Source organism: Neolamprologus multifasciatus, chromosome 19, assembly GCF_963576455.1.
Source record: "Neolamprologus multifasciatus chromosome 19, fNeoMul1.2, whole genome shotgun sequence".
Lineage (NCBI taxonomy): Eukaryota > Metazoa > Chordata > Actinopteri > Cichliformes > Cichlidae > Neolamprologus > Neolamprologus multifasciatus.
The window spans coordinates 17,564,157-17,581,063 of NC_140457.1; the positions used below are offsets into that span (position 1 = coordinate 17,564,157).

Consider the following 16,907-nt stretch of genomic DNA (forward strand, 5'->3'; position numbering starts at 1 on the left):
CTTTTGAGTCGCTCAGCTGACCGACTCCCCACACCCTCTATATAAGATGCGCCCTGCGGGTTTCTGCTTATGACGCGCCAGCATTTATCTTGCAAACATAGCAAGTCTGACAGCACAACTCGTCATTTAAAAAATGGTTTTTTCTCCTGCTGTCTCGTCTCCCAGGCTGCTTCTGCGGCGCTTCATCAGCACCATCTACTGCATTTTTAAGAGCGCCTTTTCAAAACTCACTTACTGGACAACAGGAGCCTGCAAGGGAACAAACTCATTCGTTTCGTCTGCTGGTGATAAACTGGACCAAAACAAAGACCAAAATCCAACGATCCCAACGAGCGTCAACTACCACTTTACGCGCAAATGTAATTATAGATGTGGATTTTGTTTCCACACTGCAAAAACGTCCTTCGTCCTGCCCCTGGAGGAAGCTAAGACGGGGCTTAAACTTCTAAAGGAATCAGGTGATTTGACAAATTAATAACAATAAGCTTTGTTTTTTGTCAAATTGCTGTGCATGCTATTAAATTTATGTCTTTTTTTAAGGGATGGAAAAGATCAACTTCTCTGGCGGAGAGCCCTTCCTGCATAATAAGGGAGAGTTTGTGGGGAAATTGGTCCAGTACTGCAAACAGGACCTCCAGCTCCCAAGTGTCAGCATTGTCAGCAATGGAAGCATGATCAAAGAAGAATGGTTCCAGAAATATGGTAAGATAGTTACGTTATTAACAGCTTCTTTTTTATGGGTACATTCCAGCTGTGCCATATACCATAAAATAATTTACATTTATGATCTCTTTCATTTTTATTTCCTCTTCTAGGTTTCTATCTGGACATTCTAGCTATCTCCTGTGACAGCTTTGATGAAGCAACCAACCAGCTGATTGGCAGAACTCAAGGCAGGAAGAGCCACCTTGACAACCTCTTCAAAATCTGCAGCTGGTGCAAGGAGTATAAAGTGGCACTGAAAATCAACTCCGTCATCAACATCTTCAACTATGACGAAGACATGACACAGCAAATCAATTTGATTAATCCTGTCCGCTGGAAGGTAAAAATGAAAAGATAAGTAAATAAATATGTTTGTATGGAGTAATCATGGATGTACTGAATGTCTCGTTCTTGTTTTCAGGTCTTTCAGTGCCTGCTGATTGACGGGGAAAACGCAGGCGAGACAGCCCTGAGAGAGGCAGAGAGGTTTGTCATCAGTGATCAGCAGTTTCAGGACTTTCTGGACAGACACAGCAGCGTCACCTGCCTTGTTCCTGAGTCTAATGAGAAGGTATAATTCTCAGACATGTGCAGCAAGTATGGCAAATATGTTTAATGCAATAACCATAATGTATTCTGTGAGAAACATGTTTTTCATCCTTTTTTTTTTATTATTTTTTGATTTATGTAAGGGCGTAGAATTAGAGCTTGGTATGCCTAGAGTGAATACAATTTGAATATTATTATAGTAAACACACACAATGCACAGCTAAACAAACAAATTATGCAAAAGTTGACTTTTGAACACCACTGTCAGTTAGGAATTTTGATTTTGTTTTCTCCTTGTTGCTGTATAGATGGCCACCAAATATAAGGGAATATTTTGGTATAGACTTTTGGTATAGTTTATAATGCAATAACTTCTAGAATATCCATGTTTCATATCTGTGGTGTGCTCATTCTGCATTACTCCTCAATTTTGCAGCACTATGGCATAAAAAGTAGGAACTAAACATATATATTAGGTTGAAACATGAGCTCAGTTCATCCTGCCTAAAATAATTCTTTGTTGTGCTGTAATTAATGGTTGAAAATCCAAAGTAAGGATACACAAAAATTAAAATTTGTGGTCTTTTTTGTTTTAATAGATGAGGAACTCCTATCTGATCCTGGATGAATATGTAAGTACTTCAGATTATTACTAACTGGTAGTGTGGCTGAGCCATTTTATCAGATGTTTAAGTAAAAAAAAAATGAACTGCATGTTTGAGTTATATGAATGTGGATTGCTCAAAGGCTTAAAAAGGCTTGAATTTGGTATAATTGTTTAAATTAGTAACTTGCTAGGCATTTTAGCTGAAGGAAACTTACTTCATATGTTGATTTTTTTTCCCCTTTTTTTTTTGTTACAGATGCGTTTCCTGGACTGTCGAGAGGGACGGAAGGATCCTTCCAAATCCATCCTTGATGTTGGAGTAAAGGACGCGATTCGCTTCAGCGGCTTCGATGAAAAAATGTTTCTAAAAAGAGGGGGAAAATATGTGTGGAGCAAAGCTGATATGAAGCTAGAGTGGTAAAACGCTGCGCCCGTGACCTTCTTCAGCTTGTGTTTGATGCTCCTTTGCTAAGTGTTTGCATTGATATGCTCTACAGTATGCACATTGTGCACTAGGAATGTAAATATTCAGATATATCTAGGCGTGTGTGTGTTCTGGGGGAGTTATTTGAAGTTTACGGTCACCAAATAGAAGGTGATCCAGAAGTATTGTTCTTCTTTGTTTTTTATTAAATATCTAAATATCTGTCTTTTATGTTAAGCACTTTGGTATACCGCTGGTTTTTAAATCTTCTCTATAATTAAAGATGTATTGTATTGTATTGTAAATATATTGTACTGTTTATGATTGTTGAACAAAGTAACATTGAGTGTTATATTCAAATTATAATTTTACACAACAAATTTAGATTGAAGGACAACTTGTCAATGATGTTGTGATAATTTATTTTTTATGTGGTTAAGTAACAAGGCAAAATAAAGTCATGTTTTCCACAATACAGTGGCTTGCAAAAGTATTTGGCCCCCTTGAACTTTCCCACATTTTGTCACATTACAGCCACAAACATGAATCCATTTTATTGGAATTCGCTGATCAGAAATGCAGCCAAGAGGCCCATGGTGACTCTGGAGGAGCTGCAGAGATCTACAGCTCAGGTGGGGGAATCTGTCCATAGGACAACTATTAGTCGTGCACTGCACAAAGTTGGCCTTTATGGAAGAGATGGCAAGAAGAAAGCCATTGTTAACAGAAAACCATAAGAAGTCCCGTTTGCAGTTTGCCACAAGCCATGTGGGGGACACAGCAAACATGTGGAAGAAGGTGCTCTGGTCAGATGAGACCAAAATGGAACTTTTTGTCCATAGTGCAAAACGCTATGTGTGGTGGAAAACTAACACTGCACAACACTCTGAACACACCATCCCCACTGTCAAATATGGTGGTGGCAATATCTGGGGGTGCTTCTCTTGAGCAGGTACAGGGAAGCTGGTCAGAGTTGATGGGAAGATGGATGGAGCCAAATACAGGGCAATCTTGGAAGAAAACCTCTTGGAGTCTGCAAAAGACTTGAGGGGCGGAGGTTCACCTTCCAGCAGGACAACAACCCTAAACATAAAGCCAGAGCAACAATGGAATGGTTTAAAACAAAACATATCCATGTGTTAGAATGGCCCAGTCAAAGTCCAGATCTAAATCCAATCGAGAATCTGTGGCAAGATCTGAAAACTGTTTTGCAAAGAAGAATGGGCAAGGATTTCAGTCTCTAGATGTGCAAAGCTGGTAGAGACAAACCCTAAAAGACTGGCAGCTGTAATTGCAGCAAAAGGTGGTTCTACAAAGAATTGACTCAGGGGGCTGAATAATTACGCACATTCCACTTTTCAGTTATTTATTTGTAAATGTTTGGAATCATGTATGATTTTCATTCCACTTCTCACGTGTGCACCACTTTGTGTTGGTCTTTCACGTGGAATTTCAATAAAATTGATTCATGTTTGTGGCTGTAATGTGACGAAATGTGGGAAAGTTCAAGGGGGTCGAATACTTTTGCAAGCCACTGTAACTATTTGTCGCTGTACATTTTAAACTTTTTTTGATACTATAATTTGTTTTCCTCTTAAGGTAGAACAGAAATAAGAACACACATTTATGCAAAGTAAGATAAACATGGATAGCGCTGATCTGAAAGAACGGTGGTCTCCTCTCAGAGCAAGAACTGGGCTATCTACTTCCACGAGGCTAACAACAACAAAGCCACACCATTGTGTGAACCTTTCAGGCCTTGGAAAATTAAGTACACTGATCTTATCTGTTGTATAAACCTAGCAGACTCTAGCTGGTTCCAACAAGATCAGCAATACTTTTCTACTTTCAATTTACTGGAAATGTTGTACAGAAGTTCAAATAGCTCGAGTGGTTTCAATATTTCTGTCACTGCCTCTATCTGGATATGGTTTAGTTGTTTTTTTTGTCAAACACATACCTTACAATGTCTGATTTATGTTTTGCAACACTCACACATAGCTGAACTGAAACTAATGTTATTGCAGTTCACTGCAGCTGACTGAATACTGAGATGTAGGTCACAATTTCTATTGTATAAAAGCTTGTGTATGAAAACACGTTTTTCTATTTGTAATTCTTTTCATTTTTAGGTCTTAAATTTAGACAAATTAATAATATTTTGACTGGCAGACAAAAGAAAAAAAGATTAATGGAAACAAGCATGTATACTAGTTGAAATTAAAAAAAATTTAAATAAAAAAATGCCATTTTAAGCCACAGCTTTTCTAAATTAACAGCCTTATCAATTATTAAAATCACTTTTTTATGTTACTGTAATGGCTAATGAACCAGTATGCACATTTAATGCATTTAATCAAAATGACATTTTTAAAGCTAAAATATAATTACTGTTGTTAAAATGTTGTCAAATTTACTGTTTCACAAAAAGCTGAAAAATAGTGATTCACACTAATAGTCCAATATGCTTGTATAAAAAACGTGAATTCCGTAACAACTGATTAAATCAATTGTTAGTTTTAAAAAGTTCTTGACAAACCGTATTTTCTAATTTTTTACCCAGATAAATAATTACATAAAAGACATTTGTTAGGCACTGTGTATGCAATGTAGGCTGTAAAGGCAAATGAGAAAACGCTTAAAGGCGATTGCAGTGTTTTGACAGCAGGGGGAGCTGTTGTTTGGATAGGTGGCAGGTGCTGAGCTCTCCTCTAAGGGGCACCGTAGGACAGCAGACGGAAAACCTCTCACAAACAAATGGCGTCCCTCCAGTGCGAAGCAGCTGATTTCCTACCGAGCAAGGCAGGAGGAACGGCGGATAGATAAACAGGGCGCCACCGGATCTCTTCTCAGCAAGGTTGTGTACTGTTTTTTTTTGTTTGTTTTTTGTACGATTCGTGTGGCAGGGTGACGACTGGATGTTGCGCACTGTTCTGTAATCGAGAGTAAACCGCTGTTCCGGTGTACAAACAATCCTCCTGTCAAGCAAAACAGAAAGAAGAGTGTCAGCTGCGGCTCGTGCTTCCCGCCGTTTGCTTATTTTATCTGCGCTTAGGCTTTTTTATGATTTGACTCGAGGTTTTTTGGTGTCAGTGTTTGACCAGAGCCCGAACTCAGGCGCTGTAGGCGACAGTAGCAGGTCAAATGCGTCCGCCCCGACGTTTCAGGGCTACATATTGAATATGGGCATCACCCCTTCAGAGGTATCATCCTCCTCCTCCTCCACCACTACCACCGCCACCTCCTCCGCTTGACTGGTTGGCCGCCTGTTCGTTAATCCAATTCAAGAGATCATCTCTTCAGCCCTTCCTGAGGTTACACTATCAAGACGGCGTTATCTCAGAAAGCCAGGTAAGGTTTTGTGCTTTTACTCCGTGTGAGAGAGCTGCTTGAGCTGTCACTGTCAGCGCACGGCTGTCGCATATTTCCGACATTCTCCCTCTCTTTTTTTTTTTTTTTTTTTTTTTTTTTTTTTGTTACTGCAAGATATGCTGTAGCTACCTGGCTTACAGCCAGCCGACTGATGCCGATGCCTGACGAGGTAGCCCCCCTCTGTGTTAGCGAATTTTAACATAAAGAGTTGTAGTTAGTTGGCAGCTAGCAGTGGCTAAGTAGCTGTTGCTGGCACTTGCTTGGAGTTTGTGTAATTGGGTTGTTTCCCACATCCTTCTGTCATATTCGCCTCCTATGCCACAGCTGCAGGGTGCATAACATGCTCGGAGTTGATTGCTCCACTGAGCCCTGAAAAGGTCACTCAGTGCTTGCTATATACACGTAAAGCAGTAGATTCCTTTCAGGGTGAAGCTGGACTACATGCATTGCTGTGAAACCAGGCTACTAGGGAATCAAAGGATTTATATTGTAATCAAGGCTCTGAAGTGCTAAAATACTCCTTTGCTAATTTCTTTGCTACCTGTACACCTCTCACATGGTGTCATCTCCCCTCTGAGGGTTGTCAGTAAATCTGAGGAAAATCTTTTTTTTCTTAAACAACCATTTTTAGTAACAGAAGTCAGTATTGCCTGTATTTTATTAACATTATCTGACACATCAATGTGAAGAGAAATTGTTTTACTTCATCATTGTTTTGTGAAATGAAATTCCACTTTTGACACCAATCCTGTCATAAACAGGCTTTTAGGTGCCCTATCAATGTGCTGGAGAAAAAAAATAATTTGCTCACTTTCTCCATTATTCTCGGATACAGCTTGCTCCCATCAGGGAATAAAATACATCAAGCTGCTATTCCTCTCTTCTGCAGCAAATTTGTCCAAAGCGAGCTATACTGTAGCTTGCTTTGTACAACACGCTCCTTGGAATGACCGGCAGCTTTCAGCCCACTCCCAGAGGAAAGTGGGGTGCTGAGTTGACTTAAGAGCCAGAAGGAATGAGGTCATGATGCCGAGAACCCAGCCTGCTATTGAAGTCAACAGACTGTCACAAACAACACACCCATGAATGCACATGGAAACCTATACGTAACAGACATGTATGAAGGGCACTTGGTGTTTTTTATATAGACAAGGAGGTGTTATGATTGTCCTGTTGTGCTACATGGGCTTCACACAGGGCAGACACTTTCTTAGAAACGGTTTCGTGTTTATCCAAGCTTTGCAGTGGTCTGTTTGACCTTGGCATTTGCTACGTACTAAAAAATATGCAACGATCTTAGCAGGATAGATCATTGCTGTGCTGCAAATAAGGCAATCTGAGAGACTTGGGAAAGCCCTGGGTTGGGCATTTATGCATTCTTTAAAGAGCATGTCTGCAACGACTCATGGCTGATTATTTGAGCTATATTGAAGGCAATCATATACTAAAGGTAGTGATTCTAGTGTGATCTGTAGGTTGGACCTTCTGGTTTAATAACAGAAGGGTCTCTGGGAAATAAACCTAGAGAGGGCCTTGGGTTTTTTTGTTTTGTTTTTTGGTGAAACAGTGCTATGCTGTAATCGACATCCTGGAGAGGCTGTTTGTCAGTGCTCTGTCCATCTTTAGGTCACTACAAAAGCACCTAATGTTAAGAAGATTAATTACCTTGAGTTGGACTTGAAGTAGAAGTGGGGCTTTCAGTTTAAATACCCCTAACCAGCGATCAGACCTCAATTACTGTCAGTCCTCCAATGGCAGTCAAGCCTTGTTAGAGAAGTAAGGCTACATTTAGGGGGACTGACACTGAATGTCAAATTACTGTGCTTAGGTAACTGGACTTTGTAAAGCCTTAGCTGTCTCAGGTATACACTTCATTACTGCAGTCCAGCTTTGTTAAATTACTCCTTTATTCTGGTAACATTTACACTTCCAGAGAAAGTCATTTTAGAGTAATCTGATTTCAGGGGTCATGTTCTGCCTTTGTGCTGCGAGTCCTCCAAAGATTATGCAACAGCTTAAATGCCATTTCAGCAGGGTGTTGCTTGGAGTGAGTTGTCTGGGTGGTGGTGGTGGTTTCCAGGTGTGTGTGTGTGTGTGTGCATGGCTGGGGATAGAGTGGAGGATAGTGTACACACTAAACAGGCAATACTGCTGTCAGTTGAGCCCTAAATAGCTCCCGAAAATGATGTTCTCTGCTCCGAGAGCACTTTAGCTCTGTGTGTTATGGCTTGTATCCAGCCAGTTAGGATTATGTTTGGATGAGACGGGGATTGTTATGAGGGTATTATTTGGTGCTTGTGCGCCGTGCTTCTTCCAGACAGGCTCTTGGCATTTTGAACTGGTCTCACACACCCTATTTTTCTCAGACAGGTAGGGCTTTGTAAATTGAGACGCTGTTATGTAACACACCACGGAATCTGCTGACCGGGACACTTTATACGACAGAGTATTTCAGTCTTTTTCATCTTCTGCTTCTTTCGCCTGCTCCCTTTAAGATCGCTGTAGTGGATCATCTGGCTCCATGTCATCCTATCCCTTCCATCTTCTGTCACACCAACCCTCTGCATGACCTCTTTCGTTATATCCATGAATCTTCTCTGTGGTCTTCCTCTTTTCATTTCAGTTAGTCCTAAGGGCTCAGGATAGTTTCACACAAACAAGGATTAAGAACAAAGAATTTTAGGTGAGGGAGAAGTGAACGCCAGCTGAACATCTGTTTCTTGTAGGGCTGCACGATTAATCGTTAGAAAATCGCGATCTCAATTCATACTTATGTGCGATCTCATTTCCAAATGACAACGATTTAAAAAAAAAAAAAAAAAAAAAAAAGACGACGACTATTGTACCGCATTTTGATCCGGGACGTAATCTGCATGAAAACAAGCGTTCACTCTTCCTGCTCAACAAATGGTCGGCGCCTTATACCACGTGATACAGAAGCTGGCTGCTAAAATTGTCAGGGGAAAAAACAACGGAGAGCAAGTCAGGGATGACGAGAAAGTGACAGGAGAAAATCCGTCCCGGTCAACCACCCAAACATCAATAACGGGAACCTTATACAGCGCTTCCCTATACCTGTCGAACTCCCGCAGGCACAAAGAAATTACGGAGGCTATTACTTATCACCTAACCAAAGATATGGCTCCCGTCAACACTGTGCAAAGCGAGGGATTTAGGAAAATGATCAACACCCTAGACAAACGCTACACAATGGCGTCCCGCAACTATTTTTCTATTGTTGCACTACCTGCTCTATACACGCAGTGTCGAGCAACGGTGGAGATGGAATTTCAAGCAGTACAACATTTTGCGGCAAAGACTAAATGTGAGACATTTGTTGTTTTTATGTTTATTTATTGTTTTCATGTTCAGTCCCAACTGTTACGAAATTGATGTGCAGTTAATAAGCGCAATAAATATTTATACTGGAAAAGAGAGTCGTGAGAGAATCGTGATCTCAATTCTAAGCAAAAACATCGTGATTCTCATTTTATGCAAAATCGTGCAGCCCTAGTTTCTTGCATATTAAAGTTTCCCGTGTTCCAGCAGATATATTTGCACCATCCAGGGATAAAATATTTGACTTTCACTGCAGTTCTAGGTCCATTTAAAAAAAAAAAAAAAAAATTATCATGCATTTTACTGACTTGTGCAGAAAAGTTTGAATACTGATAATTTATCATCATTATATGGCAGTATTTCCAGCACATCTTTGTAAAGCTTTTATAAAGAGAATTTGGTGTCTCGCATTCACACACCACGGGTTGGTTAATAATTTGGAAAAGAGTCAGGAAGAAACATTTTGTAGGAGGAGATGGAAGTTTTTCCTCCTACAGTACTCTCAGTAGACTATAGTTCAACAACAAATTATGTTTTCTGTTCATTAAAGGGGTACAGCTCACACTTCAGCTACTGGGATTAAGCCAGCCCTTTGCTCCTACTATGTCTGTCTCCATCACTGACGCTCTCCACCTACAGATAAAAGCGGCAAATGGAACACGTTCGGGCTCGCGCTCAGCTGAGAATCATTCGCAGAAATGATGAAAACCGCTAAGTGAAGTAGATGAGCCAAGTGGTAGGCTGGGATCTCGACACCACTGAAGCGAAATGTGGTGCAGCCTGGCATTTTGTAAAGCATAGATTAGTGCCACTGGGGATTGAAAGAGGAAAAATTACATTGACAATGTGAAAATCCCCTTGTTAGAGGAGATGTGATCACATTACAACTTGGCCTGTTGGGCAGATATTGAAGGTTTTTTCCTGCACCATTCTTGTTTTGGAGTGAATAAGACTTTGCAACGGTGTCCTTAGTAGCATTAAGCACTAAGCAAAAACAACACCAAGTGGTTACTGCAGCTTTAATGATTCCAACTTTCCAATTTAGTGTTCAGACTTGTTTGGATACAAGGCCTTTAAAATTTAGGCCTGTTTAATCGGGCTACTTTTTCAGTAATCCAGAATGATATTGGAAAGGCAGTTTTATTTAATTAAATCCTAAAGATCCTAACTTTAAGTGGTGTGAACATGTTTGGGAAGCTGTGGTCAATGCAAGTGTTTTTATGAGTAAGTTTTAATCAAGAACATTGCAGAGAGTTTGTCAGTAACTCTGATCAATTTCTTCCCTTTCTTTCTAATCTCCAGTTTAACAAAAGTATCTGGATCGGTTATGACCAATATGTTATATACGGCTAATGCCTGACACATGTCCAAACTACAAATAGGTGAAGCCCAACCCGATAAGGATTGATAGAGAATATATCAAAGTATCAAAAAAGTCTAATGGGGCTTTCTTTTTAGCGTCGCCAGGGTGTTGTAATATTTTCCCCATGTAGATACTTTGAGGGCCTTTGATTACCTTTAGTGAGATAGTATCCTCTGTGTTTCTACAACAAACCCAACAACAGGATGCCAGAACATTTCCTAGCATGTGTTTGGGGCTTCCTCCTTCCCATTTCTATGGGAGACCTGTAGACTGGGTTTTCTGTACAGGGTAGCATCCCACAACAGCAAGGAAGGAAAGAGCTGGGAGGCAAAGAGAAAATAATATGCTGTGGTGGTGATTTTTACGTGATACAAGAAAGCACTCTGTACAAGATGATAAACTGTGATGTCATGGCAGGACTACAGGGAGTATGGAGGGTCAGACTGTGGCATGAGCTCTTGGGGGATCTGACTCAATCCACTCTTCTGTTTTGTCTGCTTTGCAGACTCAGCGATTAGCAAAATTGCTTGTGAATTGTTTAGCCCACTGCTTGGTGAGAGTGCCACTGTATCCCACAGATTAGACTCTGAGTGCCTCTCTGTTGGAGTGCTTCTCACTCCTGTTTTGTCCATGAAAACACTATTGTCCAGGGGAGTGACGGCAGTGCTCAGCATGCAAGAGTCACGCTTGTTATTTTAGCCCTTGTTGTGTATTTTCCTCATTAAAATAACTTCAGTGAAAGACTAAAATGGCTGACACGACCCGACTCCACTTAAGTGTCTCGATCAGTACTATTTAGTGGCTTAAAGCTGTGGTGAAAAAGGACACGCAGTTCTTTTTATTATTTCTTACTTCTCTTCATGTCATCAATTAGCTTTTTTGCCAGATCTTGACATAACCTACTCAGTTCTCAGTTCATTTAGCACAGTGCAGTGGCATAAGGAATTTGTCCCCAGGGCATTTTTTTTCTAATGAGGGACATGTAGACTATGCCTCGTGTGTGTGTGCGTGTGTGTGTGTGTGTGCGTGTGTGTGTGTGTGTGTGTGTGTGTGTGATATGCTAATCACACACACTGAGTGTTCAGCCTGACATGTAAAGGGAATCAATGCTATGTGCTAATTTCTGTGTTAACACTCTTTCACCAGTTTAAAGAATATGAGACGTGTGTGTTTGACATAGTAAATTGATCATTCTGACCTTTTCTCTTTTTTTCAAAAGCAAAATTTAAGAAATAATAAATCCTATTTAACTTATCACATAGCTCCATTGTCACTTCATGATATGAACACAAAACCTGTTACGGCCTGTTTATTCGCCTTAAATCGTCAAACTGATGGGGTGAAGACTGAGTGGCATCACCTCCATTATAAGTCCAGATAAATCAGGAACTGTTCATATATTAGAAACCGCAAACATCTTCTTGCCTTTTCTTTATTCAGAAACACAGCCTAATATGTGTAGTTCAGGAACGTTTTATCAGCGTGCGAATACGGGCCTTATTTGTTGTCAGCTGCTGCTGTCACTGGATGTGTCCTCGCGTTTGTCGGCTGTGTGCGTAACAGTCAAGATTTAGTCCATCTATTCAGCAGCTATTAGTATTTTCTAGCATTTTGATTTGTATTAAAATTCACAAGAGATTCTAATGAGTCTGATTTCAGAGATAAATTATAATAAATAAATAAAGAACAACCTGGTAGGGAGAAAAAAAAACCATAAAGAACTTTTACAAGATGAAAGCCAAAAGCACTGATCAACCAAACAGAGTCTGGAAAGAGAAAAATTCCTGCCAGCTGATATTTGTTGGATTCTGTTTTGGACAGAAGCACAAAGTGAATTCTGGATGCATTTGCATAACAAACTAAAACTAACTTTCCTTCATTAGACAAAGCAGTTCACACAATTTCATACCCAGCTGAGCAATGTTACGGTATTAGATAAGTGTTCTTTGTCAGCTAAAGCCGGGAGTAGTTTTGCAATTTCCCTGCATAATTACAGATATATGAATAAGTCAAAATCGTCCACAATAATGACCTTGGACTTTACCTGTTATTGTCTGCTGTAATTTAGTCAAACCCTACATGTAAACATAAAGACTGAAGATGCAAAGCGGTGAGTGACAAGAGATTCCCAGCAAAGTCGACCCTTCGCCCAGGCTCTCTCCATCTGTCAATAGAAATGGGCTCAGTGTGGCATGCCTGTCATCTTCACTCAGGTTGCGAGACAATGTGTGGCAGCATGAGTTTTTTTGGAGGTGAGAACTAGCTCACCGTCTCTGGTTACAGCCTCATTTTTTTAATTTTTCTTTTTTTTATTGCATACTGATTTGGTAAGAAACAAATATCTCCTGTTACTGTCTCCACAACAACGTTCGTATCTTGTTTATTCTTTGTGCTGTAGAGAACTGTAAGTGCTGTTACCACTGACAATAAGACTCTGTAGGCAAGAACTGGCCCCCTTGCTTTAGCCCCCATCTGACTGTTTTGCTCTGTGTCTGCTGTTCACCATCATGCCATTCAGTATTCAGTCTTTCTTTCTTTTTTTTTGTATAAAGAAAATTGGGGTGGGGGAAGATCAAATATTAACAAAAAAAAAAAAAGAGCTTTGTGAACTTTATCGATGAGTGTGGCCCAACATCGAGTCGACTTTCTTCAATGTAGGCTCTTTACAACTTGAAGGAAAAAACAAAATGCTACAAAAATCTCATGAATATTTACACTCAGTCATTAAGTACTGCCAAAGCTTCAGCTTGTTTGCCTAATGGTCTAGTTAGGAGGCATAAAAGAAAAGAGCCCTTTTTATTCCAGCTATTTTCTTGTATTTCCTCCAGTCTTTTCTTTTTACTGTCACTCTTTCAGTCTGTTTTTACCCATTTCCCTCTTTTTCATGCTCACTCATACTTTCATCTACATCTTCTTTCCTTCCCTTTTTCTTCTTTGTTTCCCGTCTTGCTAGTCTGCTTCATTCTAGTTTATTTCTCTCTTTTCTCTGAAGGCAGCTCCAGCAGGTGGCATTAACACTGAATGTAATATAGCTTTGCTGCCTTCCCCCGAATTTCCTCTAGCTGTTGACACATTAATGGTAGGTGACAAAGATAATGGCAGTTAAGCCACTGTCACCTCTGAATTGGCTGCATTCTTTCCTTTTTGTCATTCTTGTTAAATTGAAAATTATTGGGGAAAACAAGACCCTACCCTCCTGTTCTTCCATCTGGTCATAGTTATTACCTATATCAAAAATTGAACTGGAAAATAAACCACAGAAAACAGCATAAACGGACAGGCTGTGGCATTTAAATGGTGTTCAGCTGGTATTAAGGGGACCCACAGTTTGCCAAGAAAATATCTGAAACTTTTAAACTTGCAGCAGTAGCCTGAACTATTGATACAAGGCAGACGCCAAATTCTGACCCTACCATCTGAATGTCACAGCAGAAAACGAAACCTGTCAAGCCAGCAACATTTTTACTTTTATGGCTTCTGTTCGTGCAAATTGTTGGCGAGGTTTCCTGTTCTTAGCTGGCAGGAGTGGCACCCAGTGTGGTCTTCTGCTGCTGTGAGATTTATTCAGCATTCAGAGCTGCTTTTCTGCATACCCCGGTTGTGACATCATTTTATTGTTGTCTTTCTGTCAGCGTGAAGCAGTCTGACCATTCCTCTGACTTCTGAGATAAACAAGATATTTTCACCCCGAGAACATAGTTTCTCATTTTCAGAACATTCTCTGTAAAACTGGGAAAGATCCACTGTGATTTTCCCAGTGGATCTGCAGTTACTGAAATACTCAGATCAGGCACCAACAACCAAGGCATGTTCAAAGCTGCTTAAATTACCATTTTTATACTCAGACTGAAATTCAGCAGGCCGTAGCAACCGTATCGACATGCTTGAGTGCACTGAGTTTATATTATATTTAGTCGGGTATTTTTTAATCACCATTTCACTGTCCGTCTGGCCCACACTGCAAGATGGACTTTGACTTGCTAAGCCCACTGACACACACAGCACTCACAATGCCAAAATACATTTGGGTGACTGTGTAACTCACTGGGGCATATAAAAACTAGGCCTATCACAACTCTTGGCCCCCCTCCCCCCACCCCACCTCTGTGTCAAGGACAGACTGCATCTGTCCCCAACCGCTGCCTGTCAAAAAGAGCAAGTCACCTTTCACTTTTAGCAATAGAGCCACCCAAAAATACTCTGTGTGCACTTTGACTTATAAAATGTAGGTTAGCTGCTCTAAAGAATAACCTACGCTGTCATTATATACACGGTAGTGCATTACGGTTATAGCTTCAGCAATCACATTACAGCTGCTCATCAATTATGCCATTACTTTTGCTACATAGGTTACTATCTGCACGATGTCGTCTTTGGATGTGCAGTTGCACAATAGTGTATTGCTGTCGTTACATCACTTCTCTTAAATTGTAACTGTGAACTGCTTTCTTTTTGAGGGTTTAACTGACCTATTGCAAAAGGGAACCAGTGTGTGACGGTGAAACTGCTAAGAACAGGAGCAAACACAATATCAATATCAAGTACCTGCAGAAGCTTACATGCTTACCTCTTTTATATACCGTCTATGATGCCAACACAATGTAATTCTCAAGCAGAGTGTGTGCTGACCCTGACAAAGCAGTTTGATTTTTCAGAAAGCAACAAAATCACTGATGAACAAGCTCGTAGGATCACACATTTTAAAAGCATACCTTCTACAGATACTTATGGAGTTGTGCTTAAATAAGAGTCAACTGACAGAAACCTCACAGCACAGAGGGTTTGGGAACATGCTAATGAGCCAGATGCTCAGTATTTTGAATTAAGAGTCAGATATGTAAATGGTTTGTGTTTGCTTTCATCTTTTGAGAAATAATTCACGTGAAGCTCAAGTCCAGTGTAATACTGTTTTTCTGCAAATTCACAAGTTAAACTTAAGATGATTTATTATAAAACTTACTTTGAAGCATCTGTGTTGCCCCCCCACCCCCATGGAGCACAGCTGCTTTACAGGATGCTCATCCTCAAGAAGTTTGTATTGTTGTACCTATCTTATTTGCTCAGTTTTGTGCGTAGGCTGTGGTTATAAATAAAGCCCGTGGTATGCCTGTTTGTTTGGTTGCCTAGGACAGCGAGTAAAAGCCACAAGCTTGCACCATGAGGTGACAAGAAGAAATATCAGGCAGTAAAGGTAAGCCAAGGGAGGCTGGAAAAAAAGGCAAAATTGGCAGGTTGCCTGTCACTCTCTCTCCACTGCGTCTTCTTCCTCGCAGAGTTAATATGGCATAAACTTAAAGGCTGCACTAATTGGCCACAATGAGCTGGGCTGGGCTTTTGAGAGAGGAAAGGAAGGAAGGAAGGAAGGAAGTAAAGGGGGGGGGGGGGGGGGGGTCAGGGGCAGCAGAGAGCAGGATCACGATGCGGTTATTTCAGACTGACGATCAGTGTGCACACAGCTCAGCCTGGAGTATTTTTTTCTTTTCCTTTTTGTTAATAATTCTTTAAGAAACAAACAAATTCCAGTTCCTGTTAACTGTATCGAAATTTCAGAAGATTCAATAACTATTTGTCTGCACATGGATTCTTGAGTTGCAATGAATCATGCTTCTGTGAAGAGTGATGCATTCCAGCAAAATGCAATTAAAGGACCGAGTCCAATGAGATGACAAGGAAATGATTGTAGCTGTGTGCCAGACAAAAATGTTGCTCAGAAAGTTGAGAAAGCTCTGTTTTCACCGATAAAGCAAGTCAGAACGAAAACTGTTCGTGACAGCTGGTGTTATATCATTCCTCTAACAATATTCATTTGGCTGTGGCAAATAATCACACGGGCGAGCATCTACTGCACTGGGCCGTTCTCATAATTTACGTAGGACAATATGAGCTGTTTACTGCAGCTGAACACAATTCAGTATTTACTGTGTGTCCTTCATCACACTGTCTCTGGCTCGTCTCATTGGGTGAGAGCAGTTTCTTTCTGAATCAGGCGAAAGACATTTTTGTGCGTGTCCACATGCGTGAGAAGAAAAAGAAAAAAATGGGTTGCCCAAACTTGCAAAGCAGCTAATGGTTACTGTCTTTCTTTTAATTTCAGATAGGCTGCGACGATAAACTGTGCTCAGTTGAAAACAAAGAGCTGAAATACTGATTCTTTGTGTGCTTGCCCATCTGCATCAAAGCAAATGACACAGTACAGATCGTACACACTGGTGCATTATAACCTGTTATTTGAGGCTGATTCCTAGTGAATGTAAAGGCTTGCATTGTTATTCAGCGCGAGGCTGCTTTTTGAAGCATGCGAAAATGTGCTCTCACTTCTAAAGTCTCTCTGAGGGGGTTCAGGTGAGAATTAGCATTTTAGGATTTTCTTTACAAGGTAGGAAGCAGCATTTATATGAATGCACACTCTGATCAGAAGATAACACTGGGAGCAGTGTATTAATATCGGTCTAGGTTTTTTTTTTTTTTTTTTTTTTAAAGAAGACTCATTTGTTAATCGTTTACTCATAAATGACACACTTTCTGATGCATTAAAATAGGTTGTTTGC

The 16,907-nt window shown here is 40.4% G+C and overlaps 2 protein-coding genes across 3 annotated transcripts in view; both read left to right on the forward strand.

Annotated features, from left to right (window-relative positions):
• Window positions 1-27: 27 nt before the first annotated feature.
• Window positions 28-3,491, forward strand: rsad2 (radical S-adenosyl methionine domain containing 2). The gene is made up of 6 exons (XM_085142763.1): window positions 28-458; window positions 541-702; window positions 816-1,045; window positions 1,127-1,276; window positions 1,854-1,886; window positions 2,118-3,491. The coding sequence occupies exons 1-6, from the start codon at window positions 134-136 to the stop codon at window positions 2,280-2,282; spliced, it is 1,065 nt and encodes a 354-aa protein (XP_084998889.1). The 5' UTR covers window positions 28-133; the 3' UTR covers window positions 2,283-3,491.
• Window positions 3,492-5,003: 1,512 nt separating this feature from the next.
• rnf144aa (ring finger protein 144aa) overlaps window positions 5,004-16,907 on the forward strand; it is a 31,370-nt gene continuing 19,466 nt past the window's right edge. For both annotated transcript variants that reach the window (XR_014871094.1, XM_085142764.1), the window contains exon 1: window positions 5,004-5,636. The gene's annotated coding sequence lies outside the window, so the exon portion shown is untranslated. The remainder of the gene's footprint in view (window positions 5,637-16,907) is intronic.

Coding starts and splice junctions, on each gene's coding strand:
- rsad2 (XM_085142763.1), top strand. CDS start 134: ATGGTTTTTTCTCCTGCTGTCTCGTCTCCCAGGCTGCTTCTGCGGCGC. Junction 459..540: donor TAAACTTCTAAAGGAATCAG/GTGATTTGACAA, acceptor TCTTTTTTTAAG/GGATGGAAAAGATCAACTTC. Junction 1,277..1,853: donor TTCCTGAGTCTAATGAGAAG/GTATAATTCTCA, acceptor TTGTTTTAATAG/ATGAGGAACTCCTATCTGAT.